We start from the raw sequence: 20,684 nt of genomic DNA, 5'->3' as shown, positions 1-20,684 counted from the left end.
TCCTCCAGTCCAGGGACCAGAGCTCTTGCACAGGAAAAAGCCAGGCAAGCAGCGATCGCCGCTGACATGCAGGGACACAGAGCGCTGCACGGGGCTGGGGCACCACTGCCCTCTTGGGGTCAGGCTCAGGGTCTGGAACCACCTCCCCCCGCACCCACATGGCACACCCTGCTGGGCACCATGAGCACATCGCGTTTCACCCTCCCCAACATCCCCTAAAGTGGCTTCTCATGCCCACTTTGCAGAAGCAGAAACAGCCACGGTCACAAGGGGGGTTGCCCCAAAGCCAGTGCTCCCTCTGCCAGCCCCGCTGCCCCACGGTCCTACCCCGTCCCACAGTTCCAGCCTGTCCCCAGTTCCAGTCATCCCTGCGCCAGGCTGGCAGGCGGCACGTGACAGAGGCAGAGCCAAATCATGGCTCTCAGAGACCACGCAGAGAAAAGGCCCCGGTCTCACCACAGTTTAAGAGAAAACTAGCCTGGCAGGTCAGGGGACCGAGAATTCCAGAAGTTTCAATTACCTTTTTATTTTATTTTCGATAGTTTTGGGGGAATCAATTACCTTTGCGGATGAGTTTTGTTTAAAATCAAATCTTTATTCAAAAGAGTCAAGGCTGATAACTTATGCAGTCTGTGACAAAGAGCAAGTCAAGGCAAGGAAAAAGCTCTCACAAAGAATGTAGCTCTGTTCTCTTAAATGTATAACTGTTTTCCTGGTGGAGCAAAATTTCTTGAAAGGGGCCCAGTTGCAACTTTAAGAAGTGTTTAGACAGCCTGCCTCCATGTTCAGCATTTAAATCGGCACAAGAGAATCGGCTGCCTGTGGGCTCTGCCTGAGCCTCAGCCCAGCCTGAAGTGTGAGACTCCAAGGAGGCCTGTGTGTATAAGCGACATACCCACGCCATCCCATGGTCACCCTCCCGGACATGCCCCCCTCACGGCAGCTCCCAGCTTAAGCAGCAGGCCAGCTGCAACCCATCATCCGAGGGTGGTTGCCTTTGCCGCAGGAGGGCGGGAGGCCCACCCTGCCCGCCCTGCCCTCCAGTGGCTTCAGGCATCTGGAATGGAGTGGTCCATGGTGTGGCGGAGCAGGACTGGAGACAACCTGGATACAGCAACAATGGTGGCCAAGTTGGCAGCTCCTTCTCTCCGCCCTCCAGCAACCTCCACCCCCTTCTGAGCCAGCGCATCCTGTGTGGGCCTTCACTCCCAGTTCTAAGACTTTCGAATCACCAGAAGCCATAAGCTACCTTGGAGGGAGGGGAAGGGGAAGGGAGTATGGAGCTGGCCGGGTCTGTGCCCTGTGTCAGTGCTGAGAAAGTGGAGGTGGCTGAGCCAGGTGCACCCGGGAGGCAGGGAGGTGAGCGGGATGGCAGAGGCGGGGTGAGGAGGGGTGCAGCCTTACTTTTTGACCATGTGCTCGTAGATCACAGTGGGGATGATGGTCAGGGTGACAACGTTCCCAGCTGTGGCCAGAATCTCCATGATCTTTTTGTCCTAGAGAGGAGGCAAGTAAGTGATAACCCTAAGGATTGGGGACCAGGGGCAACTCTACAGGCCCTTCTGTGGAGGGCTCAGCATGGCCACTGCTAGAGGACACCACAGATGCCTGACTGCAGGGCAGGGCTGCCTCAGACCCCGAGCCTGTCAGATGAGGGTCCCAGCAGACTCCCAGGTAAGGTCTTGCTTGAGTGAGAACATGGGTCTCCCACATGTGCCAGGCGGTCCAAACACTAACGCTGTGGCCATAGAAGAACCTCTGGCCCTTACTCAGAGCCTACTGACCTTTACTTTACACATGTATGTAATCTGGTTACATGTTTTCTTGATTGTTCCAAAATAAATGCGAGAAGATGTGCTAGACAAGACTAGCGATGGCCACAGGTGGAAATAAAGACAAATGATCTCAAGAAGTGTGTCTGGCTGGGACAAACCCGGTTCTGAAGAGCCTCACGACCCTATGGATTTCTGAATAACAATTTTCTAAAACATTCCTGCTACTGAACATGATCCACTATACAAAAAAAAAAAAAAGTGCCGTAGAGCAAGGAGGTGTCTGTGCAGCCAGCAATAGCTACTATTTATTAAGCACCTACTATGTGCCTGGCACTGTGCTCAGAGCTCTAGGTACACTGTCTTTTTTTTTTTTTTTTTTTTTTTTTTTGTGGAGACAGGGTCTCTCTCTGTTGCCCAGGCTGAAGCACAGTGGCATGATCATAGTTCACTGCAGCCTTGACCTCCCAGGCTCAAGTAGTCCTCCCACCTCAGCCTCCTGAGTAGCTGGGACTACAGGCGTGCACCACCACACTTGGCTAATTTTTTAGATTTTTTGTGGAAAGAGGGTTTCACATTGCCCAGGCTGGTCTCGAACTCCTGGACTTAAGTGATCCTCCTGCTTTGGCCTCCCAAAGCACCGGGATTACAGACGTGAGTCACCGCACCCAGTCCTATGAACACCATCTTACCTTAGGAAGAGGACGCTGAGGCTCAGGTGGGGTAAGCAAGTGGCCCATAGACCTGAGCCCTCCCACCACCCAGCAGTCCCTCCCCAGTGCGGCCACTGGCCTACCTTCAGCCCGATGACATTCTGCCCATCCACCTCACACACATAGTGGTTGGTGAGGAGCCCGTTGCGGGCCGCAGAACTCCCTTTGACCAGAGAGACAATCTTCCCCTTCTTGATCACGAAGCCGACATGGCCCATGCTGTCCTTGTGCATGGTGACAGTCCGCTGGAACGGCCTGGCAGAAGGGACAGTGAGCTGACCTGGGGACATGGCCGGGGTCAGATGGAGAGGCTTCCCCGGGCCTGGCTACTCACCTGTCCCGAACCACCATGACAATCTTCTCGGTTGATGCCTTCTTCACTACCCGATGGGCTTTGCGCGAGCTCCACCCAGCACAGTCACGCCCGTCAATCTGCAGGATCTGGTCCCCAAAGCGCAGTCCCACAAGGGATGCGGGGGTGTTGGCCTGGACCAACTGCACAAAGAGCCCCTGGGGGAGGCAGGGTCCCAGAGTCAGCGTCCCTGGCCCACCCTAGGCACAGATCCCTCTTCCAAGCTGTTGTTTTCCTCCTAATACTCCAGGAGCCTACAGGGTGCCAGGGGCACAGCTCTGCATGGCGGGCACCAAGGTTACCCCATTTACTTGGGAGGAAACACTCTAGGCCTCATAGTTACGAAGGAGGTGAGTCAGAATTTCAACCCTGGCCTGAGGCTGCACCCCCAAACACTCTACTGGACCATTCGCAAAGGCATGGGCTTCCCTGGCATCCGCTGTCTACACCGTCTCCTGGAAGCTAGATGCCCTGGGCAGTGAAGGGCTGGTGGGGAAGGGAGGCTCCTCCAGTGGAGGGCACTGCGCAACCCAGCACCAGCCTCGCCCAAGTCTCGGGGAGGAGGGACTAGGGGCAAGAGCCTGGCCAGTGGGATTAGGAGGCTCGCTCTGCATCTTCCTTGCTGCGGACGGGACCTCTGAGCTCTGAGGCCCGGCGGGAGAAGGCGTGCAGCTCGAGCTCCTCTTCCCACCCAGCCCCCGCGCCATACCTGGTCGACTGTCCGCAGCCTCAGCCCGGTCTTGCCGCGCTCGTCCTTGCACAGGTGAATCTCGCGCACCCCGGGCTTGATCTCTGCTCGCCGCACGCCCAGGCTGTACCCGGACACCGGTGCCACCATCTGGCCGGGCGCGGGGCCCGAGACCGCTGTCTGCAGACACCAGGGAGCAGGGGGTCAGCCCGGCCCGTGGGGACCCTGTGCCTCAGGAGACACTGGGGTAGGGGTAGGGATGGGGAAAGGAGGATGGAGCCGTCCCCGGGTCCCACCACATCCCCAGTCCACACCTCTCCCCTAGGGCCGAGAGGAGACGTGGCTCCATGTGGCCACTAGGGGGCGTCAAAGTCCATGCCCCTAAAAAGGTAGGGAAATGGGGAGAGAAAGGGCAAGGATACAGGAAGAGGCCCTTCATTTTCCAAGGGAAATTGGCATCAGGAAAAGACTCCTTTAAAACTCACTTAAAATAGAAAAAGTCACAGTAAACAGTGAGCAACAGGGGATAAAAGGACTGGATTTTTGTCTTGAAAAAAATGTAAAAATATAAAAATTAATGATGCACAAAAGGCAAGGAACTTCACTCTCCCGACACTATTAAAGATGGTACTGGAAGATCTAGCCAGCACCGCAGGCAAGAAAAGAGGGGGAGTCATACAGATTAGAAGAGAGGAAATAAAACGGTCCCTATTTACAGATGTCATGATGGTCTACTAGAGAATCCCAAAGAATCTACAAATACACTCCTAGATCAAATAAAAGAGTTTAGCAAGGTCCTGGGATACAAAATTAACATATAAGATTCAATTATACTTCTGTATACTAACAACGAACACATGTAAACTGAAATTTTAAATACAACACCAGGCTGGACGTGGTGCCTCATGCCTGTAGTCCCAGCACTTTGGGAGGTCAAGGCAGGTGGATCACTTGAGCTCAGGCGTTCAAGACCAGCCTGGGCAACTGGTGAAACCTCCTCTCTACTAAAAATACAAAAATTAGCTGGGCTGGTGGCAAACACCTGTAGTCCCTGCTACTCAGGTGGCTGAGGCAGGAGAATTACATGAACCCAGGAGGTGGAGGTTGCAGTGAGCCAAGACTGAACCACTGCTCAGTCCAGCCTAGGTGACAGAGTAAGACTCCATCTCAAAAAAAGAAAAGAAAAGAAAAGAAAAGAAAAGAAAAGAAAGGGAAAAGAAAAGGAATACAATACAACACCACTTACAATCACTCAAAAAAAAAAAAAAGGAAAAAAAAAGGCCAAGCTCAGTGGCTCACTCCTATAATCCCAGCATTTTGGGAGACCAAGACCAGAGGATCACTTGAGACCAGGAGTTCAAGACCAGCCTGGGCAACAAAGCAAGACCCCCATCTCCATTAAAAACAAAAACAAAACAAAACTTAAAAAAAAAAAAAAAGAAATACGTGTAAATCTAACAAAACACATACAGAAATTTTATGCTGAAAATGACAAAATACTGATAAAAGATATCACAGAAAACCTAAATAAATAGAAGATTCTCTGTATTCATGGGTTGAAAGAATTAGTAAAGCTGTCAATTGTCACCAAATTGATACACAGATATGACACCATTTCTATCAAAATCTCTACAAGATGTTTTGCAGATCCAGGCAAGGTTAATCTAAACTTTATATGGAAAGACAAAGGAATTTAGAATAGCTAAAACAATGCTGACAAAAAGAATAGCGAGAGGAATCACTACCAAATTTCAAGACTTACTATATAGCTACGGTAATCAAGACAGTGTGGTATTGGTGAAGGGATAGACAAGTATCAGTGGAACAAAGTAGAAAATCCAGAAATAGCCTCAAATGAGTAAAGTCAACTGCTTTTTGCAAGAGTGCTTTCAACAAATGGTGTTGGCTGGGGCGCAGTGGTTCATGCCTGTAATCTTAGCAATTTGGGAGGCCAGTGCGGGGAGATCAGCTGAAGTAAGGAGTTCAAGACCAGCCTTTGGCAACAGGGTGAAACCTCATCTCTACAAAAAATACAAAAATTATCCGGGTGTGCTGGAAAGTGCCTGTGGTCCCAGATACTCAGGAGGCTGAGATGGGAGGATTGCTTGAGCCTGGGAGGCAGAGGTTGCAGTGAGCCAAGATCATGTCACTGCACTCCAGCCTGGGTGACAGAGTGAGATCCCATCTCAAAACAAACAAACAAACAAACAAAACAACAAAAAAAGCAAATGGTGCAACCATGGCAAAAATATGAACTTTGACTGAAACCTAACTCCTTACAAAAAAATTAACTCAAATTCAATCATAAATTTAAATGCAAAACATAAAACTACAACAATTTTAGAAGAACATGAAGGAGAAAATCTTTTGGACTTAGGACTTGGTAAATATTTCTTTACAAAGTACAAACCACAAAAGAAAAAAAAATCAATAAACTGGACCTCATCAAAATTCAGAACTTTTAAGCTACAGACTGAGAGAAAATATAAACCACTTATCTGACAAAGGACTTTAGAATATATAGAGAACTCCCAAAACACTACAAACAAGCCCCAGCTTGGCCAACATAGCAAGACCTTGTCTCCACAAAAAATAAAAGTAACAATAATAAAAGAAATTAGCTGGGCATGGTAGTGTGCACCTGTGGTCCCAGCTACTCGGAAGGCTAAGGTGGGTGGATCACCTGAACCTGGGAGGTAGAGGCTGCAGTGACCTGTGATTGCACCACTGCACTGCAGCCTAGACAATAGAGCAAGACCCTGTCTTAAAAAACAAGAAGAAAACAAGCCAATTAGAAAATGAGTAAAATATATGAAGAAACATTTTACCAAAAAGAATATACAGATGGTAATAAGCACATGAAAAGATGGTCCACATCATCAGGTGTCAGGGAAATGCAAATTAAGACCATGATGAGCCATCACTATACCTATCATAATGGCTAAAATATAAAATAGTAATAACACCAAATTCTGGTGAAGACATGAAGAAACTGGAGCACTCATGTATTGCTCACAGGAAAGTAAAACGGTACTGCCACTCCAGGCAATAGTTTGGCAGTTTCTTTTTGAGACAGAGTCTCGCTCTGTTGCCCAGGCTGGAGTGCAGTGGTGTGATCTTGGCTCACTGCAGCTTCCACCTCTTGGGCTCAAGCACTCCTCCTGCCTTGGCCTCCTGAGTAGCTGGGACTACAGGCACAAGCCACCATACCCGGCTAATTTTTGTATTTTTTGTAGAGACAGGATTTCACCATGCTGCCCAGGTTGGTCTCGAACTTCTGGGCTCAAGTGATCCGCCTGTCTCAGCCTCCCAAAGTACTGGGATTACAGGCATGTGCCACCAACCTGGTGGCAGTTTCTTTAAAAAAATCTAAACATACATTTATCATACAGCCTAGCAATTGCACTTTGGGCATTTATCGTAGAGAAATGAAAATGTATGTCTATACAAAAAGCTGCATATGAATAACTTTGTTTATAACCACCAAAAACTGGGAACAACTTAACCATTCTTCAACAGGTTCAACGAACTGTGGTACATTCACATCATGGAATACCACTCAGCAATAAAAAGGAATGAACTATTACTGACACACACAACAGCCTGGATGGATCTAGAGGGTATTGTGCTGAGTGAAAAAAGCCAACCTCAAATGGTCAAGATACTGTACGATTCCACTTACGTAACATTCTGAAATGATAAAACTACAGAGATGGAAAACAGAGGGCTGGCTGCCAGGGTTAGGGAGGGTGGCGAGGGGGCAGGTATGACTATACAGAAGCAGCCTGGGAGGGAGGTGGTTGTGGTGATGAACTAGTTCTGTATGGATTGCGGTGCTGGTTACATGAGTCTACACACTGATGAAATGACGTAGAACTAGAGACACATGGTTCCCGCATAAGACTCCTGGTTTTGATAGTGTGCTACAGCTGTGGAAAACGTAACCCTTGAGGAAACGGGGTGAAGGGTACTAATGACTTCTCTGTACTCACTTTGCATCTTCCTGGGAATCTACTGTTTAACAACAAAAAGTTAAAAGCCATGCACAATTTTAAATTATAAAAATATGTTCATCTTATATTTTTATCAAAATTAAGGTTGAAGGCATTTAGGTCCTAATTATAGGAGCAAAGAGTGATGACAGTGGGGCTGTCTACAGAAGGACCTTCTTTGCTTCATGTCTGCCTTTCACAGCACGACCATGAAGCGGGCCATTGTGGAGAAACACCCCAGGGTGCCTTCAGTTCTTCTCAAGGTCCCACACGTTCTCATCCTTGTGGATTTTCTCCTGTCAGAGCCTCATTTTGGCAGTGGCTTTGTATGCGTCTATGACAGTTCTCCATCGTCACGTCCATCAACTTCATGAAATTCCCCAGCCTTAGCAAGCTTTGCAGTTCATACTTTCAGGTTCATTGACCCAGGATGAACCTGGCAGGAAGACTGACAGGTGGGATGCAGGGATGCTAGAGCTCACTGGTAAGGGGCTTAGGTGGGGACTGATTCTACAGGTGAATATGTTTTCAGTAGCAAATATTTCTGTGATGGTGTCTTTTGTCCCCGAAGCCATGGGAAGCAGGAATTGAGCCTTGTTGTTTAATTTGGGGACCAGAGCTGGGTGACAATCTCCTGCCCTCTCGGCTCTGCTTATCCATGCAGGCAGCCCTGCTTTTGATGCCCCCAGGTTCACACGGGGTTTAACAGCCTCCCTTCTCGTCCAGCTCAGGCCCACGGTCAAACAGCAAGCCCTGGTTCCCCAGCTCCAAGGTTTGTGGAAAGACCTGAAACCATGAAAGCCCATAGTGCTTTTCATGAAGCCTCAAAATGAACGGTGCCATCAAGAAACAGAGCCACCAGAGTGCTGGGGAGAGGGGAGGTCCAAGCACAGAGAGAAAGAAGGTCTGTGGAAATGGCAAGACCAGGAAAGAGGGAGGATTGGGAGGTTCTGTGCCCACAGCAGGCAGAAGCCAAATACATACACTGTCACCCTCCGGAATCTGAAGCAAGCTCTGCTGGACTTCTGGGCTGGAGAGGGAAAGACCCATATAATTTTCCAATTCTGCCAAGTTTGGGTACAAAACTGATGGGGAAAAAAGGAAGAATAAATGTGTCATTCGAGGGCATGTGCTTCCCCATACCTGCCTGGCTCCCCTGTGGCTGCTCATTTTTATTAAGCAATGGAGCCTGGGAATGGTGTTTATTTCCAAGACTGCAGGGTATCCCCAGGAACACTCACTGGTGAACGCTCCTCAGAGGGCCCAGGTGCAGGGTGGCACACCGAGTCCTCATGCACCACTTTGCTATTCAACTCCACTGACTTTTATTTGACACCCGGAAACCTCTGCATCCCTCACTGAATGGTTCCCACCAGGACTGGCAGGGTCCTCATCCCTTCTTATAAGGATTTGTGTCCTTATAAGAAGAGACAACAGAGGGCTCATGCATGCGCTCTCATGCTGTAGCTCTCTCGTGTTCGCATTTTCTCTCTCTCTCTCTCAAGCAAGTGCACGGAGGAAAGGCCATGTAAGGACTCAGTCAGAAGGTGGCCATCTGCAAGCCAGGAAGGGAGCCCTCGCCGAAACTGAATTGGCCAGAACCTTGATCTTGGGCTTCCAGCCTCCAGAACTGTGGGAATATACATTTCTGCTGTTGAAGCCATCCAGCCTTTGGTATTTTGTTATGGAAGCCTGAGTTGAATAAGGCAAGTGGGGTTCTGGTTCCTTCTCTCTTTGAGCCACTATCTGCCGTCCACTTCTCCTCCACCTGCCCCCAACCCAGACCAGCCACAGTTCCAGCAAGGAAGTCTGACAAGTGTGGTATTTCATTCCTGGGGTCACACAAGATTGGGTCACCAGAACGGTGCTGACATGCTGATTTACGGTGACTCGAATCATTTACATAAACAGAGGCCCCACAAATGATATCACATTCTCAAGGCAGCTTTGCTGGGGGCATCAGAGAGGCCACAGCTTTCCTAACTCTGAGCTGGGTTTGGAAGGATAAACAGGGGTTCACCAGGCAGTCAAGGAGGGAGGGAAATAGCATGGGCACAGGCCCTGGGAGGTGAGGTGACTCAGCCCAGGTCAACCAGGCAGTAAGAGGTGGGTGGCAACTGGGAACCTGGTCCTCTCCTCCCTCCATGTTGAGCGCTTAACCCTGGAGCCTCCCATACCTTTGGCATTGCCAAGCTTCCCTGATGATCTCTTCCCTGAAAGGACTGGGCACCCAGAAGCCCCCCACCCCAGCTCACCTACCTGGTGGTGGGGAAATGGCTGCCACCTGGACTGGTAGGGCTGGCATCTTGGGCGAGGCTCTGGCCTGGGCCTGGGGAGGAGCAGGGAGCACTGGTCAGCTGTGGCCAGGACCCCAGGAACCCCAGAGCCTGGAGCTCCATGAGGCCAGGGTCTGGGCATTAGGTGTGTGAGTGGGCCTGGGGTGTGGGGGAAGTGTCCACCAACCCTCAAGGCTCAAGATCATGTAAACATGGCCTCCACAGATGTGTCTTTTCCTGGGAGGAGGTTCTGGGGGACTGTGACCCACCTGATGTCACAACCCGTTTACTGCCTGCAACAGGCAGAACATCAAGACCCATCTCCCAGTCAAGTTCTCCACTGCAAAGTCCAAAATTCTCAAAACCCACTGGAACCACAGAGTGCTGGGATGGAGGAAGAGGAGGCTTCTAGGGGCTGAGCAGACCAATGCCCACGCCCACAAGCCTCGTTTCCTCTGAAAGCCTGCCTGAGAGCATGGGGCCTGCCCATTCTGGAGGGAGGGAGAGCTGGGCCTGGGCAGGACAGAGTGGGCATGAGAGAGGCATGCGTGCAGCTACTTGGTCTTTTCCATTCTTGCTGTAACACCACTGGCATTGCACCCTGGATGTCTTCTTTGCCCAGCAGGCCCTGCAGTGGAGACCTACATGACCTGAGGCCTAAGGGAATCTCCAAGTGGCCCCAATTCCCAGCACCTTCCAGGATAATCCCCAAGATCCCCTTCAGGGAGTCCAGATGAATGGAGTCTGGTGACCTACCTGAATGGCCTGGTCCACTTTTAGGTCTTCTAGAGATGGGTACAGGGATGCCATGGCTGATTCTTGGAACACCCTGCAGAGTGCAGAGGGTGGGGAAGGATAAGGATGCAGCTGATGCCACCTTGAGAGGAGGCACAGACATCTGCAACAGCAAGTGGGTTGGAACTTAATATTCAAACAGAAAGGCAGCAGGGCACTTAGAATCCCTCCCCGAACTCCACCCCTAATCCCCTCTCGATATTCGAACTCTACTGTATTCCACCCATCTCCAGCCTCACTGTCAACTTTTAATCTTGGCCACAATGAAGTAAGACCAGTAGGAAATTTATAAAGACTCTCACACAAACTGTAGCAGAACTTAGACCCTCAACAGGGCACTGCTCCAGAGGGAGGAGAGAACGGGGAGTGGAGAGGCGCCATGAGCACTTATTTACTAAACACCTTATCATTGTCTCAGGGAGAATCAGCAGGACCTCTCAGCAAGGTGCCCAGAGAAAGTGAAAGGAATGACCTCTCAAGAAATGTTTTATTCCCTTCCTGACGAAACGTGGGGAAGGAGCAGTCTGCCTTTCTGGGTTCCTTCCCTTTACCCACTAACCACTGGCTCTGTCACACCTCCAGGCTTCGCTGAGGCAGTCCACTTCAACTGGAGCCCCTGCGCAACCTCTTTGTCACCCTTGGTTCCTGTGGGACATGCCTTGCCTGGCTCCAGGCACTACGGTCACTGCCCCTACCATCCAGGACCCTGCCCTCCAGGACAGCACTGAGGCAGCCTCCTGCCTGAACTCACCACTTGTCCTGACTGCAGTTCTGAGGAGTCAAGCTGTGTCTTATTCACCCCACTGAACCCACATGTGATAGGTACACATGATAAAGGAATGCCTGCTGGTGGCACAGGAAACTGAGGGGCCTGTGCCAGGGTGATGTGACTCCAGGCTTCCCAGGACCAGATCTGCTGGGTACCTCCCTGAGTGACCACAGGTGCGCCGAGGACATCCTCATCCATCACTGCTCCTTCTCCTCCCTCTGCACCTGCTGCCTTGACCCCCGTGTCATCCTTGGCCCCACCCCCACTATCCCTTCTTATCTGTCATCAAATCCCATCTCTCCCACATCCCATGTTGTGCAGGTCCCCATCATCTCCCTGGCCCTCCCCAGGTGCCACGACACCCTCCAAACATGCTGCCGCCGCCTCCCCTCTTGCCCTCCTGCTCCTCTCCAGGCAGCAGCCACCAGGCCCTTTGAGTACACACTTGGGATGTCATGCCCTGGCTGAAAGCCCCCCAGTGGCTCCCCTGCCTTGGGAATGTACTTTCCTTAAAGTGGCTCACAGGCCTTCACGATTCCACCAGAGATTGGAACTGGTGGGCCCAGGGCCAGATGGAAATATATTTAACCTTGTGGAGTACTGTCAATGTTCAGGTTACCAGCTTAAAGGCAAGGCTCAAGGTACTAGATTTAATAATCTAATTTCCCACTGCTCCTGAAAAACAGGAAGCTTTGGCAACCCTGGACTGTAGCAGAGTAGCTACAATTGAGTAGCAGCAGACTCCAGGGTGACCCAGTCCACCATCCTCTATTGGCTCTTACACCCAGACCATTGTACTCACTGGCGCCAAGTCCCGATAGATATTTGTTTGTAACCCTTGTCTACCTCTCCAGCTTCATTTCTTGCCTTATGTCCTTTCAGCTGCTACTTTCAGCTCCAGCCACAATGAGCTACTTTCACATCCTTGAATGTGATTCCCTCCTGTCCCTTTTGCATGTGTTATTCCTTCTATCTGGAATACCCCTCCTCTTCCTGCTCCTTGCTTGGCCAACTCCTAATAATTTTCAAGTCTCAGATCCGTAAGCTCCTCTTACAGGAAGCCTGCTTTGATTTGTTCTCCCCCTAGCCCCTGTTCCATGTCCTACTCCTGTTGAGTATTCACGAGTCCTGTGTTGCCTCTTTACTTGTCTGTCTACCTCCTTAGGAGTTCCATGATGGCAGGAACAGGGGCTTCTCCTTTGCTGTGAAGCCTCTAACCCCTGGCATGGAGGCTAGCTCAATAATATTGCCAAAAGCAATGCATTCTACCTGGGCTTCCACTTTTCTCCTTGTAAAGTAAAGCTCTAGTATCCTAAGAACACCCACCTTCCTGGATGAAACAAGGACCAGAAGTCCCAAATGTGCCTCTCACAGTCCTGTTTTGTTATTATTATTATTATTATTATTATTATTATTATTATTATTATTATTTTGAGACAGGGTCTCACTCTGTTGCCAAAGCTGGAGTACAGTGGCGCGATCTTGGCTCACTGCAATCTCCAACTCCCGGGCTGAAGCCATGCTCCCACCTCAGCTTCCCAAGTAGCTGGGATATAGGTGCATGCCACCGCACCTGGTTAATTTTTGTATTTTTTGTAGAGACAGGGTTTCAGCATGTTGCCCAGGCTGGTCTTGAACTCCTGGGCTCAAGCAATCTGCCCACCTTGGTCTCCCCAAGTGTCGGGATTACAGGCGTGAGCCACTATGCCCGGCCTTTTGTTTTTAAAATCTGAATTAGTGCCAATATTTAAAAATCTGGAAATACAAAATTCATCACTTCTGACTTGTATTGAAAAAAATATAAACATTTGGCAAGGCAAGAGCTGGAATAGTGCATGGCAACACTCTGCCGGGCTGAGTCACAGCCTACCTTGTAGATGGGGCTGTACGTGCTTTCCTGTTTTCCCAAGTACCCATCAGCCCTTCACTGATTTATGTTGCCTGCTTGGTTCCTGGAGGCAGCCAGTTCCAGACCCTTGCCCTAGCCTGGCCTTTGGGGTAGAAATGACCACCCCAACAGGACAGGAATTTCCTAGGAGGAGAGGGAGTCTGCCTCTGACTTCCTTTAGACCACCTGGGGGAAGAGACCCCCTTTGCTTATGGCCTTCCCCACTGTGTACACACGCTGAGGTTTTTAATCTTGGGACAGTCCTCAGCAGCTATCATCTGCCAAAACATGACCTGCCACCAGGACCATGCATGAACAGGAGATGTGAAAACGAGTGGCCACTCCTGCCTGATTTTCCTGACATTTAAGCAGTAGAGCACTTATATTTTTGTCAGCTGTCCCCTGGGAGAGCAGGGAGTTGGAGATCCATTTCCTGGAAATCACTCCCAGGCCAGATCACATAATGCTTTTTCTGTGTCTGAGACCCTTTCACCACTGCCACCTTCTGTGGGTCCATCTCAGTGCTGGGATGCGGGGAAGTGAGAAAACAGGTACAGTCGTTCCTTGGGCTAGGTTCCAGGACAATGCCCCTCACCCTCCACCCATCGGATACCAACATCCACAGATGCTTACGTCCTTTACATAAAGTGGCATAATATTTGCATATAACTTATGCACATTCTTCCGTATACTTTAAATCATCTCTAGATTACTTACAATACCTAATACAATGTAAATGCTAAGCAAAGTTATACTTTATTTTTATTTGAATTTTTTGTTGTATTTTTTTTAATTTTTATTTTTAAATATTTTCTGTCCACAGTTGGTTGAATCCATGGATGCAAAACCTGGGGCTACAGAAGGCATACTGTATCCCCTGCCTTGTAGCAGCTCACAATATAGTGGGGAATGGTTCCCTGATGGTGAACATGCTGTGTTTCATTCAATCATTCAAAACATTTGAGTGTCCACTGTGTGCCAGGAATGCTGGTCCCTCTGCTTTGCACATCATCCTCCTTGGTGTGATGCTCCTTCAAGTCTCAGTTCAGATGCTACTTCTCTGCTTGGCTTTTCCAGGCTGCATGATACCCAGCCGCCTGGCTGGGTCTTCCCACGTATTCCACTCCTGACCTGTACTGCCCCTGTTGCCAAACTATTTATTATATTAGGTGATTAATATCTGGGTATGTTCTTACACTGGACCTCACTCATAAGGGCAGGAGCTCTGTCCCGTTCACACACGATCCTTCCCCACCACGATACTGCCCAGCACACACATGCCAGCAAAAATTATTTGACTGAATAAATCAGTGGTTTTCCAAGGAACGGATTGGAAATTTGTGTGGGCATTTTTGGCTGTCACAAGGCTGAGGGGACAGTCATATTCCTGGGGGGGGCGGGCAGGGATATGAAATTCCTGTAATGGATGGGACAGTCCATTACAGTTACCATAATAAATGGTCCTGTCCCGCACAACTTTCAGATATCTTGCCAAACCTTCAAGTAAGCCAAAACTCTGTTATAATTGGTTGTATATATCATCACAATGAATTTTTCCCTAGTTTTAATACACACTAGATTGTCTGGAAATGCATACACTAGGTTGATTGTGGGGAGTTACACTTTGCTCACCATTCTGGAAAATCACTGCCCACCCTGCTCACCACGGGTGAGTCACCCGAACAGCATGCCCACGTCTGTGCGCATGAGTAGCTGTCACAGTGATTCCACGCTTCTATATAAATATATTTAGCCTTTGACTCAAGATATCAGATATAAACTGTTGGCAAAATTCAGCTGAATATTGTCTTCACTAGTAAATCTAAGCTGACGCCTAAGTCAGGTACAAGCACGATCGGGTGTAAGCCAGCCTCAGCTTTTACAAAGTGAAATGCATATTCTTTTATTAGAAATTACTTCCATTTCCCTGCCTTCTTTATAAAGAAAGGGCATCATATTGATTTTTTTACACGGGGGAACCATCACCAGGGCTGCAGCCCCGGGACGAACCTGTCCCTTCCCTCGGCCTCAATTTCCTGCTTTGGGAAGTAGGAGCCACGAGGTAGAAAACTCCATCCACTGCGCCACAGGAGAGAGGTCCAACGCAACGGTCTCTAGGACCTGCCTCCACCCCAGCCTCAGTTTCCCATCTGTCACATCGTTCCATGATCCCGAAACGATTACAACTCCCTTCGCAGCCCCAAACCAACCGGAAGCGACATCTTCCGGTTGCTACAGGTTACGGCGGTTGCTACGGGCTACGGCGCCTGCGCAGAAACCCCGTCCCGTGACGCGGCAGCTTCTGGAGCGCATGCGTCTCGCCCACCTAGGCCCGGGGTGACTCCCACGATCCCTGGCGGCTGCGGAGTGGAAAATGGGGGCCTCCTTGCCGCTTGGGTTACTAGAGTCCACCCAGTCTCGTGCTTTCTCCGGGCGCCCGTAGCTGGCGCCGGCATCCACAAAAATAGATCAGGTAAAGCAGCAGAGTAAGGGATAGGAAGGCTCGGTCGGGCTCCGCGGCCCCTCTTCACCGGATTGGAGGCTGCGCGGGTGAAATCGAGCTTTAAACTCCCCTGGCCTCTGAACACCATTTGTATCCTCCGAAGGAGGAGGACTTATAAGATTCTGTACTTAAGGCAGCCGTGGAAAGGGAGGAGAACCAGGTCGGCCCGCGCGCTCCCGGCTGCTTGTGCTCTCCCTTTGGCTTCGGAAGCGTCAAGTCCCAGAGTATTTCCTACCAATTGTGACATCACCCTTCCTCCCACCCTTTCTCACCCATTTCTTGTCTGGCCGTGACTTCTGACCCAGTGTTGTGCAAAAAATGCCCCGCCCCACCCTACGCAGATTCACCTCGGGTCCCACCCACCAGTGACTGAGTGATTGGGCTTCTGCTGCCTAGGGAAGGGTTCTTGACTTGGCTGGGCAAATCAGTTCCCACAGCAAAATCAGACCGAAAGCCTGTTGTGAGGGGCTCAGGCAGTTGGATCTGGAGTATGGGAGGAAGGCTAGGGCAATCAGGAAAGTCTCCTGGAGGAAGGAAGAAGACCCTGACTGGGCCGTGTAGGATGGATGTTCAAGTGGGAAAAGAGTGTGCTGTTCCAGGGACAGGGAGGCCCAGGCCTGAGAGTCCAGTTGCCTTGTGGATCCCGTTTACCTCGGAGGTTATCCAAACTGGACTCACAATTTTCCCCAGCCGTGCCGCGCCTCCACAGCAGTCCCACTAAATCCACCCATGGGCTATGTCAGAAATCTGGGAGTTATCCTCACCTCCCTTTCCCTTCTGAAGCCATACCTAATTCTTGCGCTCAAATTTCTGTGACCTGACTTCTGGTAATGTTTCTGTTGTTACCACGTCATCTCTCCACACTCATCATGAAATTCATTTATTCCAAACTACTTTAGGTTGAGTCCTAAAACTCAGCCTGCTAGTTCATGTCTCCATGCTTTTGCAGGTGCTGTTCCCTCTGTCTTAAGTGTCATTCATGCCTTCTCTCTTTTCCTTGTTGTGAACTCTTCTTCCTCCAGTTCAAAGCTTTCCACCACATGTATCCATGGAGATTGGCAAACCTCCCTTCTCTAGACTACAGCATTTCTTCTATTTGCCTCTTCATCATTCATTCCACAAGTGTTTATTAATCACCTACTGTGAGCAAGGCCTTCTGCATTTCCTGGGTTGAATTTCTACTGTGCTGTGTTTGTTTGCTCATCTCCCTCACTGGTCAGGAAATGTCACTCATTTGTTAACCCCCCAGAGGTTAACAAAGTTAACAAGGAAAGGACAACAAGGTTTTCCTTTCAGAGGAGCCAATTACTATTTCTGAAAGGAGTGGAAAAGCAGACATAGAGAGAAGAGAAAGCCTGATATCCTAAATATACAGTCTTTCTTCCCTGCCTGTCTGTGTTTGCAGGCAGTAAGTAAAAAGTCTTTCGAAGAATAACCTGGGCCTGGAAAGGGAGAGAATCCACGACTCTAACGAGTTCGGTTGAAAGGTTGCTTGGCTCCTATAATCTGACAATGGAAGTTTGCTCAGTTCTGTGCTGGTGGCTTCCCACAAGTAATTGGCTCTTCTGAAAGGAAAAGAACCCACCTAACCCCTCTCTCCCAGAGTAATTTTCCTCTCCCACAGCCCTTTCCAGATTTCCATCCCTGAGCTTCTGTACTTTTTGATATTATAAGCAATAACAACACCCACAGCAAACCAGTAGTTGGGCTTCGGAGATCAGCAGGGCTGACAAGGGGACTTCAGCCCCCATCTTTGAACTTAGAGTGAGAACACTCTGGAACACTTTGTTCCAAAGAGCTGAAGTGATGAGACTCCCACTCGTTCCTGTGGACAGCTCATCCATCCTTTACAAGACAGTGTGCGGGAGGGAAGCGTGGGTTAGAGTGTCAGAGGAATAGCTCCTGGAAGGCCAAATTAGCCCAGGGATATGGTGAGTCGGAATAGAAGAAGCTGTTGCTAGGCCACCAGCATGTCCCCTCTCCTTCTCTCGGGGCTGCACTGCCTGCTGGAGAAAAGGTGCGACTTCCTCATGAACCCAGGCCCAGGCAGGGCAGGGTTCAAACTGACTGCTTCTGACGTGTGAGAGCACAGCATAGTCAAATCCCTTTTGAATGTCATTTCTTCCTTTGTAATCTGTATAACAATAGTTGCATCACAGTTATCTGGAGACTGAAAGATTTTTAAAAAGAGATAAGGTGTATATGGAAAGCATTTAGCACACTACCTAGCACATAATAGGCATTCAGTAAAAGTTAACTGTGTATTCATTGTTTCAACACTTACTTATTGAGGACCTACTAAGTCTGAGTACTGTTCTAGGTATCAGCAGTGAAGGAAAGAAGAATTGGTCCCCAAATGTACTTTCTTTGGGGGAGGAGCTGGATAAATAGGCTCTGTGATTTTGTGTGCTGTGTTAGATGGTGGGAGGCACTGGAGAGAAACAGCAGGATGGAGGGTCATGTCAGGAGGTTCAGAAACCTTGCTGGCAGGGTGGGGTGACATTTGAGGAAAGGCCTAACGGAGTGGGTATGGCCATTGCAGAGGCTCTTAGGTGGGAGTTGGTGTTGCGTTTAGAGAGCATCTAACCAGTGAGAAGCTGGTTGCGCAGAGAGGGAGTAAGGAGGAATAGTGGGGAGGAGGCTGGAGAAGTGACGGGCCAGATCCTGGAGGGCCTGGAGGCCATGGTGAGGACTTTGGCATTTACTGTAGTGAGATGGGAGCCACTGGAGGATTTGGAGCAGCACAGTGCCAAGGGTTATTTTGACAGGCCTCCTCTGGCTGATGTTTGGAGGATGGGCTTACAGGGCAGGAGTGGGAGCAGGAACCCAGGTGGGAAGTGATGGTGGTGGAATTGTCATGAGCTTGGGCCACTGTTGTCGAAGCTGCCTGTCCAGTGCCTGCCCAGCCCGCAGGCTCATATTCTGCCCCATTTTCTGAGACCCTGCCGAGGAGGGCATGCACTGACTCCTGTGTCCAGTGTGTCATTCCATTCTCCTGACTTTGTGGGCTATTTTCAGTCTCCAGATGAAGAAGCCAGTTCTTAGAAAGGTGAAGCCCCTGGCGCAGTTCCCCAGCAGGTGTTTCAGTGCTGTAGCAGGAAGGTTTTTCATAGAAACAGCTTCAGGCCAGAGAATGAGGCCTGGGCTGTGGATTCCTTGGGAGAAATGGACTTTTTGCCTGCCTGCAGCCTCTGGTTTCGGCTGGAATTGGCCTTTCAAGGAGCAAAGTGTGGGTCTCATCTCCTTGAGCACAGTCATGGGCAGTCAGAAGGCACCGGGGGCCCTCATGATGTCTGGGTGAAGAAAATCACTCAGCCATCAATCAAACCTAGCCCAGGGCTAGGATCAGAAGGAGAAACCCCACTTTCACACTTGACTCCTGGAGTGAAGCACTTCAATATGAAGCTGCCTGGGAAGTCCCAGAAGGGAAGGGGCAGGGAGGGAAGGAGACAGGGTGAGGGCAGGTCTCACTCATCCCAGTCCCAGCCAGGATCAGGTCAGGGCCCCCAGCACTTACCTGCAGGCCAGGTGCTGCTCCACCACCTTCTCCAGCCACTGCCGCTGCTGAATCTGTTTCCCTCCCTGGAAGATAGCCCTGTCTCAGCTGGCTTCCTGCTCTGGGAAGGGTGGTGCCCATCCCCTGTTCAGCTGACTCACCTTGGACTGGGATGGGCACAGGTGAGGGCTGTGGCTGGGTAAACAAGGCAGGTTGCCAGCCCAGAGGAGGCCTTTGGCCTTAGTCTAGATTTGGAGGTGGGATTAAGGCCCTCACAGCTGCTGTTCAGAAGTTTATGAACCAAGACTTGTTGGCCTTTTCTCAAATAGCTCTACATTTGGGTTGGACACCTAGTCCTGCTGATCAGGAAAGCAGTTGACTAGAGGGTGTTTTGTGGTAGGTATCTAGGGGTCTAGGCCAGGATATTGAAAAGTGGTCATATCCTGTGACCCAGCATTTCTTCTGGGAATTTGTTACAGTGAGTCACAGGGCCCATCCATCACTGCTGCTTCTAGTAAGGAAAATGTAGAAATCCCAAATGCCCATCTCTGTGGTCTGCTTAAATAAATCATTATCTGTGGAAGATCACAGAGCTATTTAAAGTCATTTAAGGAAGAAGGTATGAGGAAATATTTCTGAGATTCTAGTGAGATGTTGGAAAATCAATATTGTGAATCTCCTCTTGCATTTTGTTTTCATTTTTTGTAAAGTGGATGTGTGTTGAAAGCAGTCTAGGAGGACATACACTAAAATGCTGAGTATCTCTGGCTGGTGGCGTTGAGGGTGAGGTTTTCAGTTTGTACTTTTGTGTGTTCCAAGGTGGTTTTTTGTTTTGTTTTGTTTCTGTTTTTTAAGTTAGCTTTTGCTCTGAATGCTCATGACTTTTGTAAGGGGGAAGCAATTAAGTTTAATTATTTTAACAGGAATTTAGATTGCTTGTCTCCTGGGAGCAGAACTAAGGAGCTGTGTGCTGAGGTGGAGATGTTTTTTTTTATGGCACATTTTTTGGTGTCTTAAATTTTGAAAAGTTTAAATGTACTACTTATTCCAAAAATAATTATATAAATTTGAACAGAAAAGGAGGAAGAATTTAGTTTAGATCCTGGTGGGTTTGGTTGGATGAGGGTGCCTGTCCCACTGGGTGCCTGGGCAGGGACGGGGGCCCCGTGTGCTGGCCAGTCCCATGAGGATTGATGGTGTACACACTCAGGGTGTGTCAGTATCTGGGTTGCTCTCTGGACCAGGCAGGCCCACGTCACAGTCCCATGACGCACCTGGCAGAGTTGAACTAGCCTTGAGCATCAGATCTTCTGCTTGCCTATGAAGAGCCCAGAGTCCCACACAGGAAACACACAATAGGAACAATAACAAGAAGGACATTTGCCACTAATTCAGCACTTACTCCCAGAGAGCACAGAGATACTACCCCGGGCACTTTAA

The 20,684-nt window shown here is 49.6% G+C and overlaps 1 protein-coding gene across 2 annotated transcripts; it reads right to left on the bottom strand.

Moving 5' to 3' along the window:
• Positions 1-510: 510 nt before the first annotated feature.
• SDCBP2 (syndecan binding protein 2) lies at positions 511-19,344 on the bottom strand. Of its 2 annotated transcripts, none has more exons than XM_023220352.2 (9): positions 16,021-16,052; positions 10,550-10,622; positions 9,777-9,846; positions 8,502-8,602; positions 3,547-3,705; positions 2,820-2,995; positions 2,569-2,740; positions 1,405-1,496; positions 511-1,104 (listed from the first exon to the last, which is right to left on the bottom strand). In XM_023220352.2, exons 2-9 carry the CDS (start codon positions 10,601-10,603, stop codon positions 1,050-1,052), a joined length of 879 nt encoding a protein of 292 aa, XP_023076120.2. In that variant the 5' UTR covers positions 10,604-10,622; positions 16,021-16,052; the 3' UTR covers positions 511-1,049. The 2 variants fall into 2 exon arrangements, with proteins under 2 accessions (XP_023076120.2, XP_023076119.2); XM_023220351.3 differs by lacking the exon at positions 16,021-16,052 and adding an exon at positions 19,266-19,344 and having other exon boundaries at positions 575-1,104.
• Positions 19,345-20,684: the final 1,340 nt, after the last annotated feature.

This window comes from Piliocolobus tephrosceles, chromosome 20 (genome assembly GCF_002776525.5).
Source record: "Piliocolobus tephrosceles isolate RC106 chromosome 20, ASM277652v3, whole genome shotgun sequence".
Lineage (NCBI taxonomy): Eukaryota > Metazoa > Chordata > Mammalia > Primates > Cercopithecidae > Piliocolobus > Piliocolobus tephrosceles.
The sequence above is the reverse complement of the archived record's forward strand: the minus strand, read 5'-3'. Positions and strand labels throughout refer to the sequence as shown.

Excerpts from the sequence above, each read along its gene's own strand:
- SDCBP2 (XM_023220351.3), bottom strand. The coding sequence starts at position 10,603 with ATGGCATCCCTGTACCCATCTCTAGAAGACCTAAAAGTGGACCAGGCC. Across the intron at positions 8,603-9,776 it reads AGCCATTTCCCCACCACCAG|TTTTGTACCCAAACTTGGCA; the intron begins GTAGGTGAGCTG and ends TTTCCCCATCAG. Across the intron at positions 1,105-1,404 it reads TACGAGCACATGGTCAAAAA|GTTGTCTCCAGTCCTGCTCC; the intron begins GTAAGGCTGCAC and ends TGCTGTATCCAG.